We start from the raw sequence: 22,380 nt of genomic DNA on the forward strand, positions 1-22,380 counted from the left end.
CTATTTGAGATTTTTCTCTCCTTGCATCTTTTAGTGACGCATTCCCCTTCGCATATGCGCAGGTTGACTTGATCTATTTAATTATTGGCTGCTAGCTTGACTTAACCTTCTTCTTCAGGTTGCCTCAGACATGTTATAATGTTAATTTGAGAGATTTATTTTTTCTGAACGATTAGAGTGTTTGTGTACTAACATGTGGGGGTGAATTTTTAATGCAAGTATGGCTGTTTTAAGTTTTGAAATTTTCCATTATTCTTAATTTAGTTCCGGACCGCCCTTCCAAATTGTTGTCTAGCTGGGAAGTAAAATCAATTTTTATTAAATTTTTTTCTTTAGCCCATTATGAGAAATCATAGTTGTAAAGTAGATATATGTCCTAGCCATGGGCCAAATGTTTCATCTCAAAAAACTTGCGGCCAGGAGAATGATTTTTTAAAATGCCTTGTAATTTTACTGATAACGACTTCGCATACTTTTATGCAGTTTACAATAGTAATGCTTAATTTACTAGATTATATTGTAGTTTAATTGCAAGGTTTGAATTTGGGCCTGTGTATGGTAGAGAGTCAGTTACACTTTTAGGTTGTTTGCCAATTAGGAAACTGACATCTTTGAATCTATGTAGTTTATTTATGTGTAGATTACTACCTATGAAACAACCCTTGCTTTGTGGGGGTGCTTGTTAAGCGGGAATCTACTGAAGTGGCTGGTCGTGTGACAAAATCCAGAAGTAGAATAGTAGCTGATATCTACAGACAAGGTTAAAGGCCTACATAGGAGCATCCCAAAGAAATGCATAAGTATAGTGTTTTCAAATAAAAGCGGCATGGATACGGTATCTCATAACAGTAATCAACCAGGCATAAAGAATCCTTGTTAGTGACCATTTTCTCATATCTACCCCTGTCTACAACCTTCACCATCCAAGGAATTTAACGATTGCTATCTCTGACCATTTACTTATTTTTCAATAATTTAATCTTATAAATCACTTTTCTGTGTGTCCTTGGAGGCAGACTGCTGATCATTTTTAAACCTCATCTGCGACTTTTAAACTAACGCGTGAGTAACTTGTTGGCCATGAGGGTGACCGACTGTAACTATGCTAATTTGTGCTGCAAGGCATTTTACAGTATTGTAGCAAGAGACTTGTAAGAGATATGTAGCCATATGCCAATAAATTGTGTTCAACGTGAGGCATGTACCATTCTTTATCACGTGTCAACGACTTTTGGTATTAATGAGTGTGGGATGCCTTAAGAGCCCACTTAGTATGTCCGACGCTCAGAGCAGACCAGGTCTGAAAAGATTGAAGAGGCTTGCAGTGGGGGAGTTTGAGTCTCGTTCCACACATGGGTGATGCCTTGACCCTGAAAGAGTCTCCACTGGGTCCGAGACAAGGGCGCCCATACCCGGGGGCATGGGTGGGCCGTGGCCCCCCCCCTAGCTTTCAGGGAAGGAAAAAATATATAGTGTAGTCAGGTGTTTTACTTTAAAGAAAATTATTTAAATTCGGTATTATGTAGAAGTGGTTCAACACGAATCTATTATTTTATATCGTTTTTTACATGTCTACTTCATTTTTTATGTTAGTTCAAGCATTAGTTCTGCTGCTGCGATATAAGGTGTTGTGTACAGGGAGAAAACGCTGTTCAAGCGCAACGCCCGTGGCGAGTCATTCCCCTTCGTAATCCTGCCCAAGCTCACGCGATAACACAACACAACAGATTTAGACCAGTCAGAGTGTGTATGTTCACAAATAACATCTCAAAACAGAGATTTTTCAATAGTCTTTAGATCTACAGTTTTATGCATCTGGTCTAGATTTAGTTTAGTGTATTCAGTCAGTATAAATAACTTAAGTGTAAATAAATCAGTGAAAAGTGTAAAGATAAAAACCATTGTTATTATGTAGTGCTTCTTAGTTTTTCTCATTCGTCACATCCGCTCAGAATATTCACAATAATTTTTAAGGTAAGCTTACACCATTAAAGTTACTCAAATAAGAATTTTTGTTCAGAAAAGTCTACAACGTAAAATTTATGTTGGAATTTTGAACTTATAGGAAAACTTGTTTTTCTCCTTCAAAAGTGTTTAAAAGGATAAGGATTCCGCTACCTTCAGTAGACTCGGAAGCAATTCACACTGGAATCCCGATTTTACGTACGCTCACGGTCGCTTGGATTGCATTCGTAAAAACATTATCTTCATAAAATTTTAAACACCCCACCCCCTGAAGATACATGTTATAATTTATTGAACGGAATATATATAATATTAAATAGTAAAAACAATGACTGCCGGATGCCCTCTGCCCTCCCCTGCGTTCCCCTTATTTATTATTTTTTTAACATTCCATAACTTGCCTCATTGCACGAGTGATATAAAGTGACCTCACAGCGACTAACCACAGCTGCACCACGCATTGCATCATGTTAACTTTTGTGTGGTGACAGATACATCAATACTGACCTGCTAGAAAAATTTCAAAAGCAGAGAGAAAGCAATGACGAATTCAAAACCATTTTCGAGGCAGTAAAAGAAGACTGTAATGAGCTTGACATAGATATAAAAATCCCAATATTGGCTGGAAGGCAGACCCACAGATGTAACGTGAATGTCCAGTGCTCATCACCTGAAGACTATTTCAAAGTTGCAATTTACAATCCGTACATGGATTCTATAATTTATTATGTCACTTACTACAAGATTTGAAAGAGATAAAGACATACCTTTCAAAGGTGGAATTCTTCAACCACATTTGATGAAAAAGGAGACGAAAGAAGATTTCATGAGAGACACAAAAAGTTTGCAAAAGTTTTATCAAATCGACAACTTGGAAGCAGAAGCCAGAGTATGGTATGACGTCTGGACGAATATGGAATGTTTGGAAAAAACAAAGCTCCATGATATACTTTCAGAAACAATGTTTTACCCATCAGTACCTAAGGAGACTGCTTATATTCTACCAAACCATACCCCCACAACTTGCACAATAGAGCGTTCTTTCAGCACACTGCGTAAAGTGAAGACGTGGCTGAGAAGTACTACTGGCGAGGACCGTCTGTCCAGCTTGTGCCTTCTAAGTGTCCACAGGAAAAGAGTGAAAATCCCTGGTTTCGAGGACAAAGTGCTTGACTTGTTCGGCAAGAAGAAAATAAATTTACAGTTTGCTTTTTCAGATAAATATTATAGTCAAATCCGTAATCAAACTTATGCATATTAATATATCTTAAAATTTGCTTTTTATGTCAATACCAGTGAAAAATTGTGTGATGTGTGCATTTTTAATTTGTTTTCTGTATTAAATTATGAAGGTAGAGAAGCATAAGATACTGAAATTTAAATTCTTATATTTTATTCATACTTAACAATTCTGTTAACTTAAATTAGGTTAATCCTCTATGATTGTGTTTAGACACTGATATGAAATTCCTCTTTTTTATCTTTGCTTGTTTCATAAAATGTTCATATTTTATAAATAACCCATTGAAATTCATGTGTTAAACAATAAATTTAATTATTATAAGAAGATGAACTTGTAAGAAAGTTAATGATTGGCTAGCATATCCAGCGAATAGCGATAGCTAGGACATTCAGCTTATGTTTTGTGTTTTGACATCTGAAAGTCGTTTAAATAGCAAAGGAAAAGTACATTCTTTAGAACAAAGGCGAATTCGTTCTACCACGGTTTTGAAGAGACATCGTTATTACCTACTTTTGATTATCCACGAGATATTAATTTTGCACGATTTTATTATAGTTTCGACTGACATTCAAGTTTTTACTAATAAAGCTATGTGGCAGAAGTAGTATTAATGAATTAGATTATTGTGACATCAAATTTGAATCATCGGAGGCGATAAACTGCAACCACGATAGGGTTACTTCACGATCTATTGCTTGCTTTGAAACAAACTATCAGATTTTCACGACGGAAACGAATGAAATCAGTCAACTAAGTTTACAGCCTGCAAGACTGATTCCTGACGCTGTTCAACGTGCTGTAATGCCAGCGATCAACATTTTTGGCTGAAAAGAATCGAGCTGAGGAGAATAATTTCTGCAAGTTCATATCAAAACCGCTCCAGCCGGAAGGAAGGAAGGCCAACGATTGACCGGCAGTGGCGATATAGAAGCAGTTGAGGGCGCTGTGTTTCACACAGAACTTCGAAATCGACCATTGGTGCGTACCGAACAAGACCTTTCCCACTGCGAGGAAGGAAGCAGCGGCAGTGAGCAGCCATAGTTCCCGGACCACGCACAGCTCTGTTTCAGAGCCAGGGGTCATCTGTGTCGTCATACTTTCGCATGTACTGACGGAGGTTGGTTGCCGTCGTATTGAATAGCATTTGAACAATTTTCGGGAGTCCCTTGAACTATCGATTATCAAGTACCTAAATCAATTTTTTTTTCTAATAATCTGAGATCACACTAATTTTCCAGAAGTTCATCTTCAATTTAATTTTATTGTGAATAATTTTTGGTATGAACTAAATTTTAATTTGTTCTAACTATAATGTTGATTTTGTGTCTGATCAGATGGAATTAGAAGTTGCTGTTTGATTAATAACTTAACTTTGCAATTTACTTTTGAGAATTTACCTTGTCCCTTAAGTGTAGTTCATATCCAGTGGTCCAATTTGCTGACACCATTGAGCAAAAATAGCCGCAAGCACTGTTTAAAGGCACTCATTGATAACATGATCTGAGCTGATAATATTAAATTGAGTTTGAAGTTACATGATTTTATAAATTCCTTTTGATAGTAACTTATATCTTATTTGAATATTGTAAACAGATTTCACATTTGTAATTTGAAGCTTTACTATCACTAAATAAACTTATAGTCCTCGACTACTGAATCCATCTGTGCTAATTCTAAATGATAAGCAATTATGATTCATATCGAAACATACTAATATTCATTTAACTGTGAACGAGGGAATATTTTGTGTGATACAATATCGCCGTGGTAAAGGTAAACAACAGTTGAAAAAAAAATTGACTATAATTATAAGCATAGTTCAGGCGTTACATTTAAAAACAACTATTTTCTTACTGTGATAACATATTTAAATCATTTCTCTCCCAAAGTTAAATCTTTTGACCAACACGTTTTAATCTTTATAATTATTTTAATTTAATTTGTACGCGACATTTATTTAAGGGTAAAGAGAGCAATGAGTTGAAGGACTGTATTCTTGATATTCGTGTTCCCGAGATACTGCAAAAATATAAGGACTGTATTCCTGCATTTGTGTTGCTAAAAATTCACTTGTTACAATAAAATAGTTATTATTTAATTAATAAAGTAGCCAATAAAGTTTTTTTTATGGCGAATGAGTACTGTGGTCTAGTATTTTAGTAACAGGACAAAATTTTTTAACAGGGTCAGAACTGGAACTATTTTATGGCTAGTAACAGGCCGCAGTTAGTCTTCCAAAATATTAAAAATACTTCATACCCCTAAGTCTGGCCCCCCCCTACAAATTATCATATGGGCGCCCTTGGTCCGAGAGCTCCATTAACATTCCTTGGCGCCCAGGTACAACCTATCAATATGAAGTTAAGAACGTGTAAAGCCCTAAGAAATCCAATTGATATTCAAAAATAACATGAATATTACTGTCTTAATTTTATTTAGAAAAAGCTATTTCTATTAAAAATTCACCAGTTTATGAAATAAAACTTTACAATTTTTTTTTGTATTTCTTAAAAAAAAATTTTTTTCCACCATATTAGGCCTAGGCAATATTGATTATTTACCTAATTATTATTTAATATATGTAGAGCCAACATACATGTTATTATTCTATACATGCATTTTGCTATGAAATATTATTCAGTCACAGAAATTATGTTACCAATTTTGATTTTTTTGTAACTTGTATTAATTTCAAAATATTTTAGTGTATGAAATTAAAAAGAACTATTACTTCCGACATGCTTACAAAAGAATACACACCTTTTTTTCATATTTATAACTTTCTCATAAACTAAGGAACATCAGAGAAGAAAATTGAATGTTTTATTAGCAGTGTAATGTTTAACTTATTTATTAATACCTATAGTAGTATTATGTTTGTACACATTTTAAGTGTCTTACCACAAATTGTTAAAGCTGTTGATAAACTGTATTTTGCTAGATATTTAATTATTATTACATGAGTTTTAAGTTTTAATGATGATATGGATGAAATCCAGTATTTTTTATGGCAACTAACTTCATGTAATTTTTTTCCAGTTTTTTCTTTGGACTCTCCTCTTGGATTCTTCCCAGGCATGGAGGCGTGTCGAAATCCTCTTTTGAATGACTTGCCGGATATCAAGAATGAAAATCATCACGTTATGGGAAAAAGAAAAAGTAAGCAAACAGTGATTTACCATCTACCGTTCAACCCACCACCCATTGTTATTTTTTTTTTACAAAACACATCTGTTGTTAATAAAGTTTCTGCTTTTATTTATTTTTTCCTTACAAGTAATCTTTTGAAACTTTTATTCATGGTGTAGGTATCTGCAGATCAGGAAAGTCATGGAAAAGTTCTGAAATAAACAGAAACAGTACTGCAAACTTTAATTTCCAGTAACCTTTTGCTAACTTTCTGTTATGTATCGAGACTGTAAGCTTTAAGTAGGGTATTTATGTATTCAATAAATTGGTAGGTAGAAAACTTCAAGGTAGTGTGCATATGTGGCAACACTGTGAACAACCTTTGTGTACTTTTAAGCGGGAACAGACAATGGATCTGTTACGATGGTTACCACCATAAATTGTGTACTAGAATAGTCATGTACATTCAAAGTTTATTACATGATAATTGTGGATAAAAATTAATTTGATATACTAACCTTGTATTGAAAAACTTTTATTTATTTTGTTTATATATCAGATAGGCTTATATGTAACATAGGCACGTGCTACACAAATGGGCTAAGAGGAGGTTGTAGAGTTTTGTGACTGTCTCACAGTGGGGCGGCCCAAAGGCCAGCACAGCGCGCCGAGGGGGGGTCCTCCTCGCTCGTGGACCAACGCGGAGCTGACGGAGGCCCTCCAGCACGTGTGGAACAAGAAGATGACCACGTCCCAGGCCTCGCGCATCTTCGGCATTCCCTACAACAGTCTGCTGATGTACGTGCGTGGCAAGTACGGCAAGTCGCTCAAGCTGGAGCAGCTGAAGAAGGACTGCCTGGGCGCCCCTGGCGGCCCGCTCGACCTCCTGGGGCTGGGACCCCTCGGCCCGCCACCGGCCAACAACAACAACAACAACAACAACAACAACTCGACGAAGTCTGCGCCGGAGGATCTGCTCGGGCCGCCCGTGTCCGAGCACGACATCGTCACGTCCATAGCGTCGGGTTTCAACCCGTACTCGCCGGCGAGCTTCTACCCCGACTTCGCGGCGTCCTTCCCGGTCCCCGTGAGCATGATCCACCTGCTGCCGCAGTCGGAGAAGAACCGCGACATGTACCCCCCCGTCTCCGTGCCGCTGCCCCTCGACATCTCCCTGAGCAAGGACGACGAGTGCAAGGGCGGGGGTCGCCGGTCCCGCTGCGACAACGGCAGCTCCGCGGAGGAGGACGTGGACCCCGTGTCTCGGTCCGTGTCGGCGCGAGACGATGCGGCCCGTCTCGTCGAGCAGAACGGCCGGAACTAACCGGGCGACTGTCGCTTGTGGCCAGAGTGTGCCCGCCCACGCTGCAGTACACTTATAGAACATATTTTGATATCACCGTTTCATTACGCAGTTTTTTTACAAAGCAAATTTATTTTATACGAATCTGTGACGATGAATACCTCAGATCTAGGGGATAGCACTGGTGTACATAGATATAGCTCCACTCCTAACTTTTATACATCATCTGTACTGTTTCCCCAATTAACTCGGCCACGCTCTGGTGACAAACCGCAGGCATCTTGAAAGACACGTGAAATAATTATTGTGATGATTTTAAGTATGGGTGCTGGTAGTTTTACTCGAAGTAAAAAAAATAACGTAAACTGTCGAGTCTCTACAGCGATGAGACAAAGTTTTCATTATCGTAAGGTTAAATATGTGGCAGGCTGCGAGAAGATGTTTCCATTGATATTATTGCATTGTGCTTCCTGTTATTTTTAAATCTTATACATTTGAAAAATTTTTGCAGCTGGTGTTAGCCATCTTTATTTTGCTTTGAAGCAACATCGTCGATAGTTTCCTTTAAAAGACTGACTTCAAATGCCAATATGTCGATATATATCTGAATTACGTGACTTTACTAAATCCTAATTACATTACTTCGTAAACATCATCAACAGTTCCTGCAGGTACTTATACCAAATATTACTTAACTTTTAAGTTTGGAAGATAAATAGTAGAAATAAATTTTTATAATCTACAGAGTATATTATGATATATTGTTCACTCCGCACATATGGGTATGGAATAACCAATGGTTTTTGTATGATTTTATAAAATGATCATATATATATCTGTGTACAAATTGCAAGACAACATGGCGCAAGAATGACGAGTGTTAGTGTGCATTTAGTTTCAAATACTGTGTGCATTAGCACTTCTGGAAACTATTTTAATATTGTGATGAATCACACAGAGAATTTGAAAATCAGTGTTGTGATAAAATCATAAAAAAAGAATTGTAATGTTGAGTGCAAATGAAATGTATTAACTGTGAATGTTAGATGTTCCTGGAAAATGAAAAATCTCAGAGTGAAAATGTATTCCTTGTGATTCTTTAAATAGTTATCATATTTCACTTAAGGAGACACCAATTTTCAATTTTAAGTTACTCAATTGTATATCAAATCAGAATGAAAAGTTTTTTTAAACATCAATTTAGTTTTTCAAGTGCCACAAATACCTACACAAACTACAAAGAAATTAAGCTGTCCTTATAAATTAACTCCTACATATTTATAGTTCTGCAGTAAAGATTGCTTAAAAAACTTAGTTAATGCCACTTTAAATGTTTGCAAAAGGCACAAAAATGTCAAGTAAAAATATACCTTCAGTGTGATTTCTTACCTGATTTTGATATACTAGATGCATTCTGGAGATGCTATTTCAATACTAAATAACTGTTATCCTTAAAATTGGAATTACATGTTTCATATTAATATTATTTGCAGATTGGATTTGAATTGACCAGTTTGTAATGCAATAGTTTGGCTGCAGTCAGTATCTGCTTATTTTAAAATCCCGAAAACAAATTTTGAGAATTTTGAGTCACAATATTTCTTTGAAATTAACAAATGTAAATTCTCAAATAAAATAGTAATTCTTAGAAAAATGTTAACCATTATGACTACTTAAGTCAATTGTGTATGAAACTATATTAATATTTATTAATTTCGAAGCTTACCAGGCGAAAAAAAATCCAGAAGAAGTCAGCTTTTAAGCAGTGGCGTAGCGTGCCATCTCGGCGCCTGGGGCGGGAGACCCATTTTGCCGCCCCCATTCTATAGGTGCTTAGTTAAAATTAAATTTCACATGCAATGAGGTACCTTTTATTGAAGTTAAAATAGGATGAGTGGTTTTACAAGCGGATTCTACGGGCCTTATGAGCAGCGAAGTCAGAAATAACTTTGTCAAAATCAATATTAGCAGCCAATTCTTGTTCAATCGACAATATAGCCAAGTTTATAGTCTAGCGGAGCTCATAGTAGATCTGAGGTAATTGTGCCACTGCCCCGTTGACCCTTTAGACCCCTGGTGCGAAACTATAATTTGTGGATTTTCGGGATTTAAATTAACGGACTAATAAAACTGAAACTGGGATTTTACGTTCAGCGTGTTTCATCCAATCCCTGCCAGACCTAGAAGAAAAAAGGCGTCGACCGTTAGAAAATGATTTAACTGAGAAGGGCTTGTAAACCCATAATTTGTAATTTGCTAAATTTTTGGTATATTTATTTGCATGTTAAGGTGTGTCAATTTTTTGCTAGATTTCACCTATGTTAATTAGTATTTACAGCGGTGATACGCCCGGTGCGTATCTATATTTGTATTTGTATTTGTATTAATATGTTCTTATATATTTTTAATGCCTTTTTGGTAATTATATTTAATTTTTGGAGCTCCGAAGTATATGATCAAATTATAATTTTTTCGGGGAATTGTTAAAGTATTTTTTTAGTATTATTATATAGCTATTTTTTTATAAGTAGTAATAGGGTAGGTATTTTATGATGGATGCGCCGATTTGTGATGAAACGATTTTATGATATATATATATTTATTAACTGTTGTCATATAAATTTTGCATCTTTTTAACTTGCTGCCTCCTCTCACTGTTCGCAACCTTATTAGTATTTTTTAAGCCTGCTATTAGTTTGGGTTTTAATATTTTTTTGGGTTTACCTGCGCTCGCGGTACGGGGCAATATAGGAGTTTTACTGTGTCCCGGTTCGCGGAAGTTGTTTGGTTTGCCCTGGGTTAAGGTCAAACTTTACAGTACAATGCGTAGTACTAAATTCAATGAGTGCGAAAGAGAGGCATCGACATGGGCCGACGCGTGAAACAAAAGATTTTGTATGAGTAATTAACATAATAAGGAGTGCCGCTCAACTCGGCTCGCGCGCGCCGGGCGGCGCGGCGTGATGCGATGTTGCCGTTCGTATGTAAACAAACAAACGTTATAAAGAGCTCTGTCAGTGATTTCGCAGTTTTTCTTTTAAATAAATATTAAAAAATAGTTGGTGCGCAAAATGTTAGATAAAAATGGAACATTATAGTGTGTCTGACATATGTAATGAATGAATCATAGATCAGATCTCAACCCGCTTCACCGGCGACCCGCCCCCGCGGGCTGCCGCTCGGGGCGGGCCGCCCCCTCCGCCCCACCCACGCTACGCCACTGCTTCAAAGTTTGTGCAAAATGGCTTTGCATGTTTTTGCATAAGTTCACGTGAACATGTCAGTTTCAATGTTAGTATCAGTACAGAGTTTTCTTTTATACTTTGCTCAATTTTTAAACTAACAGTGACAATATCAGCTCTGGATGTGTATCGGAATGGGAAGTAAAAGAAAGTTATCATTTCTATAACAAATTGTAGAAAAAACATATAGATAGCTAATTTATTAAATTAGGCTTTTAACTGTCTTTTAGCTTTTAGTTTAAATTACCTATATTCTTGATGTATCATAGCTGCAAATAAGTTATTATTTATTAACAATCAACCAAAATGTAATTTGAGTGTCTTTTAATTTTTTCACCGTCACTTCCTGTACTCTTTTCTATTTTGTGTGATAATTTTACATTTATTTTCATTACTAAATATCACATTTAAATTTTCATCATAATACATACGTTGGCTCATGATTGTTTTCCAAAATTAAAAAGATTAGGAAAAATTCCTTTTTATCTTTTATTTTGAAATTACTGTTTGCTTGCAAGTTTTGTTAACTTATTGTCATGAGAGCTAAACTGGATGACTACAAAGGAAGCAAATTAAGTATGTAGACTACCTACTTGAAATCATTATGTTATTAGGAATTTTTCATTTTTAGAGGTTTGCATTTCAAACCAATTGTTGGTGAGCAAACAGCTATTACTTATGCTTGTTTTGCCAAGCAAGTACATACCTGTCAACAATTGTCAACATTTGTAAACACTGAAGTTTTATAAGGTATAGAAATCGTAAACTATTTGAAAAATTTTGAAGGAAAAAAAAGATTTTATATATGCAGGTATACGTGGCATTTGTAGAACTGCAGTTAAAATATACACGTTTTTTCTTTTCTTTTCTTTTCTATAATTGGTGACTCTTTTAGCAGTTATGTGTCAGTCTGTTCATAAACATGAACAATGAAGAAAATTCAATTTATTGGATGCTGTACTTCTTACACTGGTACTTGGCAAATTTTTTTATCTGTATTACTTGTACCTTATATGTTTTATTAAGTAATAAGTAACTACATATACATATTTTAGGGCATTAAAATTTTTCAAGTATTAATATTTGGTGGAGAAATTTTAGTAATGTTAATGTAATGTAATTTCAATGAGATGGCACTAATTTTTTGTTCAATAATTATTTTAGGTCTATTAATGGCACCCTAGTTTAGCAGATTTGAAAAAAATAGCATTTGAATAGGTTGATCATGCTTTGCAGAAGAGGATATGTTTAGTGAATACACCTTTAACTTACCCACCTATATTCAAAATACTATCACATGAAATGATTCAAAGTTTTTCTATGTACGGATCCAGTAATAAGTAACACATGCTGCAGAAACCCAAAACTTTGTTTATATTGAGTTGTTACTACTTAATCTGTGGTAATACGGATTTAAGAAATATAGGGTGCTTTGTTACAATTTTCAACTGAACCCAGCATTAGATATTAGTTGATTATCGTAAAGTGGTCGGTGGAAAGGATAGAGGCTTACCTAACATGGATGTAGCTGATTGTTCCACATAAGCGAAATATTCTCAATTTTACAGCAAGGCATTAAAAATTTTGTAGTTCTCTGTATACCGTGTTTCGTCAGAACGTGGTGTTGTTTCAGGTTCTAAATGAAAAAAAAATAATTCAAAAATTCTTAAAATATGTCATGAATTTCCATTTCGCTAAGGGTTTCTTTTACAAATGGATTTTTTTTTTCAATTCGAAAAAAAATCTAATTTTTAATATTAATGTTTGAACTTTTACTTGTGTCAACTTTTCCAAATTTTTGTTTTGTCCTATTATTGCCGCGCCTCTATTTCCAAGTAAAAATTAAAAATTCCTGTGGCACAGTCTAACATGCTGCAAGTTCACTTTTAAATTTTCTTGGTTGTAACTTAATGATATCTATATTAATATAAACTGGAAAAATTTGTAGGTTGAATGACCTCTAGGATCGATTCCATAATCATCTGTGTACTCGGAGCAAATGACACATGCTCACTGGCTACTGACATGTGAGACCTGTTAACTGGGATGCCTGTGACTTGATTCTTTGTTTGTTTGTTTGAGGTTGCATCATTGGCTCAGGTAATCTGTGGCTCAACTGTAAAAGCAGCTGTTGTAAAAGGAATACACAAATTTGTTTGGTATCTTTTAATAATGCATCTATTTTTTTTTTAAATGAACCACAATTATAATTTTGTGCAAGACATGCAGATAAAAATAATAATAATAAATAGAACTATTATCAATAATTTCACTGCTTTAGCATGCTTATTCTCCTATGTTAATATCTCAACACTATTGTGTATTCCAGCTAAAATAGCCATGTTTTTAATTTGCTAATTGAAAATTGACTGTGGTATTTTGTCTTTGATTTTTTTTCTTTGAATGATAAAAAAATATATATTTATAAAAAGGTAGGTAGGTTAGCATTAAAATGGACATAAACTGGAATGTTAATCAGCCTAACTTTGGTGCCGATTTTAAAGGATACGGCTTATGTGGCAGGTGTTTGAAAGGGAAGAAAAAATTCTTCCTTAAAATTTATCAAACTGGCTTTGAAACCCTTCATTGAAAAATTAAAATTTGTATGTGTAACAAAGCTGTTAGTACCATGGTGGTTAGAAGGTAGGAAGTTGGTTTGTGCAACCTATGTCATTTAAGGCGGGGTGCACACCAGAGCGATACGATAGACGATGCGATAAACGATACGATACATGTCGCGACGTGAATACGACATGGTTCCATGGAATGTGTGGCAACTATATGGAAGCAACGTAAGTAGGTACACACTAGCGCGATAGCGATACGATAGCGATACCGATCGGCGTCGTATCGTGGAGGCTACACAGCGTGCTGGTCGCGCCAGGCAACAGTATCGCTTCGTGTTCCCTTCACGAAACATGGCGGGTTCGCAGGAGGATGTTGTTACGATGATTGCATTTATAAAACATGAAGAAAACAAACCTTGTTTGTGGAACTACACCCTCAAAACGTATTCTATGACAGATGTGACTAGTTTGGAATGGAAAAACATAGCAGAAGAAATGAAAGACACAGGTAAATGACCCATCAGGGTCAGGAAAAAAACCTATTACCTTGCAGCACATCTTGCTTTCCTCCGTCACTATATGAAGGGAAGGACTACGTCAGGGATTGCAACCGTACAAGAAGGGGATCACGACGAGGAATCAGAAAATCGTCATGCATGGCAGATAGACAGTGATTTACAACAATCAACAGATAGTGTCATGGAAGAATCATTGGGTATGCCAGAGGGTACACATTAAGATGTGGATTCTGAAATTCTTCAACAACCCCACGTGTCAAAGAAGAGGAAAGTGGTAACCCCTACACACGACATGGACAAAGCATTTGTTGAATGGCTTGCCTCGAAAAAAGAAGAAAGAACTAGGAAATTGGAAAACGAAAGCGAATGAAATGATTCTGACTGGCTGTTTTTAAGGTCGTTGCTGCATGATTTCAAGAAACTGGATGACAGGCGCAAAAAAAATCTTAAAGCGAAATATATTCTACAGCTTAAGGAACAGTTGAATGATGCTGAGAGAGAAGCATCAGGCATGTTTTCTTCACAATGTGATCCGTCTGCTTACAGTACTCCACATGAGATACATTGTCCTATTCCAACCACTGTACTCTCAGCCAACAACATTCACACAGTTTCACACACTGATTGTTTACGCAATAACATCGACACAGTTTCATTAACTGTATTGCGTTAACATTTGTGTGATGCAAGTAGTGTTTTTTCTTTGTTTTGACTGTATTGTATTCTCTTCTTTTTCTATACATAATAAATGAATGTATACACTATATACCGCAATTTACTCTATGACCTCTTAATTGCTAATAACATAGTTTACTTACTTAATGTAATAAGTAATTTCTCATCAGGTGAAACAGCAAGCCTGTATTTAGTGTCTTGGCTTCGCCGTTCCTCTGAAACTAGCTGCTCCAGAATGTGAAACGTTTCTGTGCTCATCCTATACATTTCATGAAATTTTTTTTCGTTTTGTCGGAGTTCTCGGCCAACCACAGCCGAACTATGTTTAATATTCATGACATTATACGGATGTACCCAGTACTTCCTTGCCGTTTTACATTTATGAATTTTTAGGTATATGTAAGCCACTACAATATCCTCGTCAGATGAACTCATCATTACAGATGAGGCCTTTATCGCTTTCTGTATTGCCTATAGCATTGCTCTGGTGTGTACCTGAGAGTTGACAAGATAAAAGTTGCGTCGCGCAAAGCGATCCCACGCTTATCGCATCGCCTATCGTATTGCTCTGGTGTGCACCGCGCATAATAATTGAAGTCAGCATAAGAATAACTACACCCCCTATGGATAGCCAAAAATTTTCTGTCATAACAATACTTACGTACTACATGACGGAATTTGTACGATTCATCCTAGCAAATTTCTTTAAAGCTATTAAATAAACTTTTAGCATGAGCCTTTATTCAGCTACATCTTGTTTTGCTGACCAATTGCTAAACATTATTATTTTTTAATATCTATGTGGTTTTGAAAATACCTGATAGCCACACTATATAATACACTTACAGTTACATCAAAAATATATCTTGTAACTCACAATTAAAAATTTTTGTATTTCTTTCAAAACTATAACCAAAAAGAAAAAAAATACAAACTAAATTTTTTTTATAAATTTCATAATTTACCTTCCTCTGTGCCCAAAAATATATCTTGTAACTCACAATTAAAAATTTTTGTATTTCTTTCAAAACTATAACCAAAAAAAAAAATACAAACTAAATTTTTTTTATAAATTTCATAATTTACCTTCCTCTGTGCCTTTGGAAAAAATGTACTTAAAATATTTCAATAATTTATTTAAAGTATCTGTGATTTGTTTTGACATTCTTTCCCCGCGATATTAGATTTTTCACATATCAAAGTCTACTTAATAAATCATTCATAGTGATTGCATTCATATAATTGTATTTAAAGTACATAATATTATTAAGATTATGGATTGGCTTATCTGATTATAAACTTATAAATTAAAAAATCTAAAAAAACCTCGCTTTTATTCATAATTAACTAAAATAAATAAATTAAAATTAAAATTTTTTGTGCAACAGCCAAATAATACACTACAACTCTGTATAACTAAAAACAGGGGTGCTTGTCTTAAATACCATGATGAACATTTCCAAGAAATTCCTGGATTTTTGCATCACTATGGCATTCCACTTCTATTACTTATTGGCTGTCAGAGAAAAATTACTTGCTTCTGGGATAGATATTGGCTCATCATGTAACCTTTGATGTATCATCGTTATTGTCATACTTGGGAAGGAAGTACCTATCTCAATTCTGACACTTCTTATCTATGTTTAAAATATTTATTTTTTCTTTGTAGCTCATCACTGACTAAATCAGAACCTACCTACCTTACTTCAATTTCAAAATAAATTTGAGTTATATATTATCTTAGGTGTTCCATTACTTGCAGGCAAATATTTTACATGTATATATTATAATGTATAATATCACAACAAAGAAAACAATAACAATGTTTTTGTTCTTTCAATAAATAAACCAAATCAGGGTATTAACAATCAGGGGTACCTAAATCGCATCACAATCTATTATCTGTGTGATATTTGTTTAGTGAGATTATAGGATGAATGGTAGTAATTTTTTTTTGTGTGGAACTACTTGTGTGTGCAATATATGTTTGGTTCTTAACTTCTTATTTTATTTTTATTATTTTGTAAAAATGCTGGTAAAAGGTGTTGCTTGGTTATGTGTTGTTTGTTGGTGGCTATAGTTTAAAGATCTCATGTTCTCACACCAACAAATTGTTGATTGTAATCATTTGGCTCTAGCAGTGGGATAGTTAAGGTAATTTAGAATGTAATACACAAAGAGATAGGTAAAGTTTTTACCTTTCTTTTTAATAAAGTTACAATTCTAATGTTTGCTGAGTTGTCAAACCATGCTTACCTTCAATTGTTTATAGTGGAAGTATTTTTACTTTGATGTAAACATTATTGTTAAGCATTAAGCCTGTGTTAACACTTTGTGATTGGCTTAAATATATTTAATGGAACCACTCAGTGATGTGAGGTAGTAGGTATGCCAGTACAAACATAATGTGTTTCCACTTGAAGAAAGTTTCTGTTAAAAAGCATGTATTTTAATTTTTACACACCAGGAATATTCAAAAAAATTAAATTAATTTTAGGGATAAATTCATGACACGATTTGTAATGCCTCCAAATTGTTTTATTTTTAAGTTCTCAATAATAGCTTGCAGTATATCTTCCTCATTAGAAATATTCTGGCTTCAGAGTTAGGCAACCGCCTAGGGCCCAGTGTTGGTACGTCATGTAAAAAAATTAATTGTTGAATTGTAGAATCTCTTTCATGTAATTTAAAGGTAATTTATTTCAATTTTAATAATGATATAATCATGTATAGAGTTCTTATTTTTAATTTGTTATAATTTTAATGTTGAAGTAAATTAGTAAATCCATCAAAGCTTAAGTTCCTGGGGTGGCTTAATGACGTGGTTTTAAATAGTTTATTGTTACAATTTTTTTGGGGAGGGCACTTTTTTACATGGGGGCTATTTCATACCCCGCATACACTCAGTAGGGCAACTCTCCAAAATATTATAGCCCTACAAAGTGTTGTGCCGCTGCTGGGTAAAGTGACCTGTCTTTGGGCACTTTGTGAAGTTGGCATTCGAGGAGTGTGTCATTATTATAACAGTTGAGAAACTACAGCCTGTTTGTAAATATCTCACCGAGTCATGATGAGAAAACTCGAGACTCTGCCATACTAAAAACATTGTATGAATACATTAAAAATCAAAATCATAGCAAAAAATTAAGATCCTAGACCTCTTAAAACCAATTTTTGATTAATTGAAGTAATGCAAACTGATGACCACTCTGGTACAAAAAAAACCATATACAATAGATTCTTTCTTATTTGACAGAAACAGGCTGGCAGAATGTCGGAAAAGCAAAAATGTCTCAAAATAGGGTAGTGTTAAGAACAAACCTATTTCTGCATCATCTCACAAATACATCTCCGTATCTCACAGGTACAAACGTCAAACTATGTTATAATTTACGCATTATAAATGCAATAACAATGTTTTACAACAACACAACAGAAAAATTTTAACAGAAAAAATTAACCTGCAGTTACAGAATTGTCTGGTGGAAAAAAGTGTACTTAAAAGGTTCAGTTTTATGATGATTTAAAAAATTTTTTTATCATAGTCTCCTTTCCTGGGATGTTGGTAGGACGTGGGATAGTACGGAATTTCGGATAAACGAGAACACACACACCAAATATTTACTGTAATTTTATTTGGTCAAATGACAAATTTTTTGTATTTATTCCTTGATTAGAACTTAGGGTTGCTAGCTGGTCAGTAAACTACCTTATATGTGAGTGCTTCATCACTGGCTTTGTTCACAAACTTAATTCGTATCTTAAGTAATAGACTACCTCACAGGTAGTCTAAGGTTTCGTTGATCATACTTCTAAACTGGTTTTAAAGTATATTATCTAAGAATTGTTTTTTGGGGAAACTAATGCCGGTCTATGATACATTCAGCTATACTTCAGACTTTACGGAATATTTTCTTATTTTTAAGGACGTTACGGTTAAAATAATAACTACTTAGTGGATAATAACTGACTGGCTTGTAAAATCCATCGGAGGAAATTTAAAAAAAACTCAATTTGGCAGCTTCTTAAACTGTACCTGTCTATTGGAAAAAAAATAGTTGGTATTCTGAAGGAGTCTTCTTTTCTTGCTTCTTTAAAATGTTTTTACTTTTAAAAGATTGTTATTTTGATCCCTTTATACTTGTTACAAAATAGGAATGATCACTAAAAATGTATATTGTTATCAGAATAGGATGATATTTCTTATTCATTTTAATGTGTTTTTATAAATTTTATTAGTAAAATATTTTTGATGTACACCAATTGTTTTATAATTGAAAAATCAAATTATCAACAAATGAAAAAGAAAACAATTTTTCAAGTTTTTAAATAACCCTTTTTTCTCCATAAGTTAATTTTTGTTTTTTTTGTTTTTTTGAAAAGCTAGACTGAAAAAGTATTTTTAATTTTGGTAATTTAAAAGAAAAACCACCGTTAGATTTAGGAATTTGTGAGGCATTATTTGGGGCTGGAAAACGTAGCATCTATATTTTCTAAAAGTATCCTCTATTAATTTATGAATTACTTAGCATCTATTATTTTATAAAGTAGCATCTATTATTGTGCAATAAGCATTTTAAATTAAAATTATTTAAACTTAAACTTAATATTTACATTGTAAATTAAATAGTCATACACACAAAAACCTACAAATAACGCTCTATTATAGTTTTGTACAAAAAAATGTCATGGATTTCTAGATTCAAACAACAAAATTAATTTCATGCTCATTTTACTTTAAAAAAAAAAATGGGTTTTGCAATGTGCTAGCAAACATTTAGTCGCAGGTTTAATTCATGAAGCATTTAACATTTGGGGGAATGCCAAGGAACTGTAGCACTGCTGTGGTTTAACTCACACTCAAGCTAAGGCAAAATGCAAGACAGTGTAGACTGTTTTGTTTTCACCTTATTAGCCAACCAAACACCTTTTGTCTGTGAGATGAGAAAATCTGCATGTTGTGTTTTTTTTTTTGTATTACTGTAGGGCTGATAAGTCTTAAGTGACACCCAAATTAAATAATTTAAATATACATGTGCATGTGTCATAGACACACTGCAAACATAAGGTGAGTCAGGTCAGTGTAAGTCTACAAGATTGGAATACATACATTTTGTACAACAATTTGGAAAACAAAAAAAAATGTAGTATTTGAGTGTCATTTTATAAAGTATGTATATATATATATACACACACACAAATGAATGATGTTTCAAACTAACTATTAAAAAAAGCATTTATCTAGAAAAACTATCTAAATTAGTATTTATGTTGGAAGTTAGCAAAAAATACAATAAAAAGTGTAATAATTAGCAAAGAAAATATCACCTATAGCAAGATGCTCATATTTCTGGCTCCTACCCATCATATCTCATGGGATAGCTTGTGGAAAATCCCTGTGGGCCCATTTTTATTGGTTTCAAGATACGATTTGAATGTTTGCAAACCAAATTGTCTGCTTGGTGCACTCAATGTAATGATGCCTAGCTAGATATGCCTCTTATGCCTATCAACAAAAAAAATGAACTTATTACAAATGTGAGCTAGGCCATCAACAGTTACAAAAACCCAAAAATGTGCAATATGACCACCTCATGAAATTTACCAGCTAGGCTTGTGTAACATTTTCTGATTTAAATTATTTAATTTAATGTGTTCTTAATTGTTTTGTTGCCAAACCTACTTTTTTTTTTTTTTTCGATACAAGCCCAAATACTTTTACCTTATTAATTTTTTTTTTATCTCTATGAAGAGACTAGTGAATTTAATTGTATTTTTTTTTATCATGTGACTACAAAATAAGGCAAATTTTGTCAGTGTTATTATTGGTATAATAATATTTTAGAAGTTACATTCCACTAGGAAGATATACCTCGCATGCTGAAGATTAATTGCTGGTAAAGAGAAGACTCCTTGTCACAGCAATGTATTCATGTAAATTTACGTTTTAAACAAATGGTTATTTAGTGTAAGTCTTAGATATATTTTCTTTGTTAATGGAATTTTTTTGCACTAATTAGAAAAACACGTGCTGTACATCATTACACTATCAGTATTAATAATTTTTTAGGACTTAAAAGTCCTATTATTAATTTTTTCCTTTATTTGTTTCTTGTTGCTAATATAAGTATTTACACTCTGTTCTTTTTTGTTACATATGTTAACTTTAAACTCTTTTAGATTTGTGTGTGTGCTTCTGTTCGATTCTAGGATTGAATATCATTTCAAGGTGTATACTTTACCGTAGTTTAGTTCATCAAATGGCCCACTTATCTGGTAAAAGGTCTGGGAATTTTCAAGAAACTTGGGTTTAAAGTCTGTCAAGATTACCAAGTGGACTGTAATTTTAGGTTTTTTAGTTTTAAAAATGATTATACATACTGATCATAATAACCCTTTCATGTAGTAATGATAGGGCAAACCATAAAAAAACATGTTTCACAGATACAAATCTCTCACTGTACAAAATACTAACATCGTAAAGGTAGAATAACTATGGATAAAAGCTTATAAGAATGTTTTGGCAGCAATGCAAAAATGTCTTAGCTACTGTTATGATGCAAAAGGTCACATTTAACTTTTACAGAAATATGCAGCTCAATGTATGCAACTGTAAAATTTGGAATTATTAATGATTTTTAATTAATTTATTTTTATCAAACCATTAAATAAGTGTAACAAACACTGGTGTGTCAAAAGTAACATTTTAAAAGGATTAGAATTTAAAAAAAGAGTTCAGATTGTTAATTTCTATAAACTTTTAGTACAATGCGTGATTGGAAAATGCCAACCGATTGATAATTTTTTACGTCTTTATTTTATTATGAAAGGTATTTCGATCCAGTGTAATGTATACAGTGAAACCTCATTAATAGCAAGCCTGTTAATACAAAACTCTCAATACTAAGTGTTTACACAGTCCCTGGAAATCACATAAAAGTTATAGTGTTAGGTTATTATAGGTATTTTAATACAAAAGTATGGGTATTTTTGTTCCGAGGATAGACAATTACATCTAGTTAATGATAGATAACACAAATATCCCTGAAAAAAGTAAAGAAACAATGTGCAGTTTCTACAAAAATAATAGGTACTCATGCCATTACTTTGGTTCGTTTAAGGTTGGGGAAAAGAGCTTAGAAATTACATTCTTCCAAATTTGATGGTAGTATGTCTTTTTGTAGGTAATAATCTAGACCTTTTCTTTATTCTTGTCATATCCTTTTAAGCATGGTACAGAATTTTTTTTGTATACATGGTTGTAGTCAACCTAAAATTGTATTTTACAATCCCTAAAAAAAGTATATTTGGTGCAGTATAAAATTGTGTGCAAGTTTTAACTTTATTTGAATTAGATTTAAAAATTATTTATATAATTTATTTAGTACAAACCTTATTATTGGAAAGTGACAAAATTATCGTCCCTTCAGGTTTGTATTATTGAGGTTTGACTGTACTCATTAAAATGCCCGTTTCATAGTCCTGCATAAAAACCAATTACAATAGCTATGCAGATACATACAAGTCTAGCTTTCCATAGAAGCACATATATTTTCCTCATGAATCAATGATTGATCTCAAAATAGTTTAGAGAGTCCTTGGCTATATTACAGAGGGTGATGTTTTTAACTTTCTTCCAACAAAGTGAGATCTGCTTCAGACAGAACTGGCAGTGAAGATCTTCACTTGCGCATGTTTCGTGTTTATCACACATTATTTCTGATATTTTTAGAAACTT

General features: G+C 33.8%; 1 protein-coding gene across 2 annotated transcripts in view; it reads left to right on the forward strand.

Annotated features, from left to right (window-relative positions):
• LOC134533781 (protein jim lovell) overlaps positions 1-8,721 on the forward strand; it is a 48,678-nt gene extending 39,957 nt beyond the window's left edge. For both annotated transcript variants that reach the window (XM_063371432.1, XM_063371433.1), the window contains exons 8-9: positions 6,248-6,367; positions 6,976-8,721. In XM_063371432.1, coding sequence (XP_063227502.1) covers positions 6,248-6,367; positions 6,976-7,661 — 806 coding nt within the window. In that variant the 3' untranslated portion in view covers positions 7,662-8,721. The remainder of the gene's footprint in view (positions 1-6,247; positions 6,368-6,975) is intronic.
• The last annotated feature ends 13,659 nt before the right edge of the window (positions 8,722-22,380 follow it).

Source organism: Bacillus rossius, chromosome 7 (genome assembly GCF_032445375.1).
Source record: "Bacillus rossius redtenbacheri isolate Brsri chromosome 7, Brsri_v3, whole genome shotgun sequence".
In the NCBI taxonomy this organism is placed as follows: Eukaryota; Metazoa; Arthropoda; class Insecta; order Phasmatodea; family Bacillidae; genus Bacillus; species Bacillus rossius.